General features: G+C 43.2%; 1 protein-coding gene across 1 annotated transcript; it reads right to left on the bottom strand.

The window, feature by feature from the left end:
* Positions 1-896: 896 nt before the first annotated feature.
* On the bottom strand, positions 897-1,844 carry LOC115457274 (olfactory receptor 4E2-like). The gene has a single exon (XM_030186698.1). It carries the CDS (start codon positions 1,842-1,844, stop codon positions 897-899), a length of 948 nt encoding a protein of 315 aa, XP_030042558.1.

The following is a 1,844-nucleotide window of genomic DNA, read 5'->3' as shown; positions in this document are numbered from 1 at the left end:
GCGCAGCGGCGGTCCGCCCCGGGTGGCAGCCGACCTAGGAACGCCACTGGTGGTAAAAGAGTCCTTCGACATGCGTCAAACACATGAGCTGATACCACCGTAGGGCCTGTTTTACTGCCACTTGGTTAAAGGGGCCCTTAGTCATTAGGAGGTCTGTTTACTAAGCAGAGTAGGCGCCTACGCATATCCAACATGGGTCAATTTGGAACTACCACCCGGCTACCACATGGCCCGGGCAATAATTTCAGGGTTTTTTTACGCGCGTCCGCTACGTAGGTTGGAAAATAAATGATATTTTCTGGCACGTGGCGTTAACCAGGCGGTAATCGGCATTGTACGCGTGATGACCGTTACAGCCTTATTTAACGCGTGAGACCCTACCGCTAAGTGAACGGGTGGCGGTAAGGTTTCAGACCCAAAATGGATGCGCACCAATTTTTATTTTGCCGCACGTCCATTTTCGGCACAAAAAAAGACGCGGCTACACCAGCGCAGGCCATTTTTCAGCGCACCTTAGTAAAAGGACCCCTAGCTGTATCAAATGTCTTAGAACAAGATTGCTTCTGAATTTCAAAAAATAATTTAAATAAAATAAATACCTCACTTTAGACCATATCATTTATCAATAAAAAAAGTAAATAAAATCAGTACAAAATTTAATATGCACATATATTTAAATAAATCAGGCTTCTTGGATGTGAAAGAGATATATTTCCTACTTTTTCCTAAGAATTGCATAATTCTTGCAGCTTTACTCAATCTTTCAATGGAAATTCTACTTAAAAATATAATCAAAGGACTATCATGAGAATTTTTAAGGAACACCTCACAGACCATATATCAGTCAGTGAGTGCAGATGTTGACACGATGGTGTCTTTCTTTAAGTGGCGAGAAATCAGTTTATACGTGTCCTGAAAACAGAAATTGTCCTACCTCCCAGCTTCTTCATGGCTTTTCTTGCCTTCTCATTTCTGAGAGTATAAATAATGGGGTTTAAGAACGGAGTCACGAGACTGTAAAAAACAGCGAGTGGTTTGTCAGCTGCAAATGACACCGAAGGTTTCAAATAGACAAAAGCAATGGGGCCAAAGAAGAAACTGACCACCAGGAGGTGGGAGGCACAGGTAGAGAAAGCTTTCCGCCTTCCCTCAGCTGAGTGAATTTTTAGAATAGTAGAGATGATGTAGACGTAAGATACCACCAACAACGAGAAACCAAAAATGGCCAACAGTCCGCTGTTGGCCATATCCACAGATTCACTGATAAAGGTATTAGAGCAAGCCAACAAAGATAAGGTGGGGACATCGCAAAGAAAATGATCTATCACATTAGGGCCGCAAAAGGGCAACAGAATTATCGGAAGTGACTGTGGAAATGCGTGAAACAGACCCCCTGCCCAAGTAGAAAGAACCAGCAGGAGACAGGCTCGTTTGCTCATTATTGTGGTATAACGCAAAGGCTTGCAGATGGCAACATAGCGGTCATAAGCCATCAAGATCAGGTGAAAGCATTCTGCACCCCCAATTACATGCAAGAAAAACAACTGAGTCATGCAGTCTCTGAAAGAGATAGTTCTGATCTGCATGAGAAAGAGAACAAGGGCTCTGGGAATAGTGACAGTGGCAAAGCTCAAATCTATGAAAGACAGGTTGCTGAGGAAGAAGTACATGGGAGTGTGCAGTTGAGGGTCCACATAGATGGTTATCATGATCAGAAGATTCCCAGCTATAGTGAGAAGGTACATTGATAGAAACATCACAAAGAATATTATCTGTAAGTCTGGATTGCTGGAAAGTCCAAGGAGGATGAATTCCGTGACTCTTGTTTCATTCCCAACTGCCAT

Source organism: Microcaecilia unicolor, chromosome 14 (genome assembly GCF_901765095.1).
Source record: "Microcaecilia unicolor chromosome 14, aMicUni1.1, whole genome shotgun sequence".
NCBI classification, from domain to species: Eukaryota; Metazoa; Chordata; class Amphibia; order Gymnophiona; family Siphonopidae; genus Microcaecilia; species Microcaecilia unicolor.
This window is presented reverse-complemented; position numbering and strand designations above follow the sequence as displayed.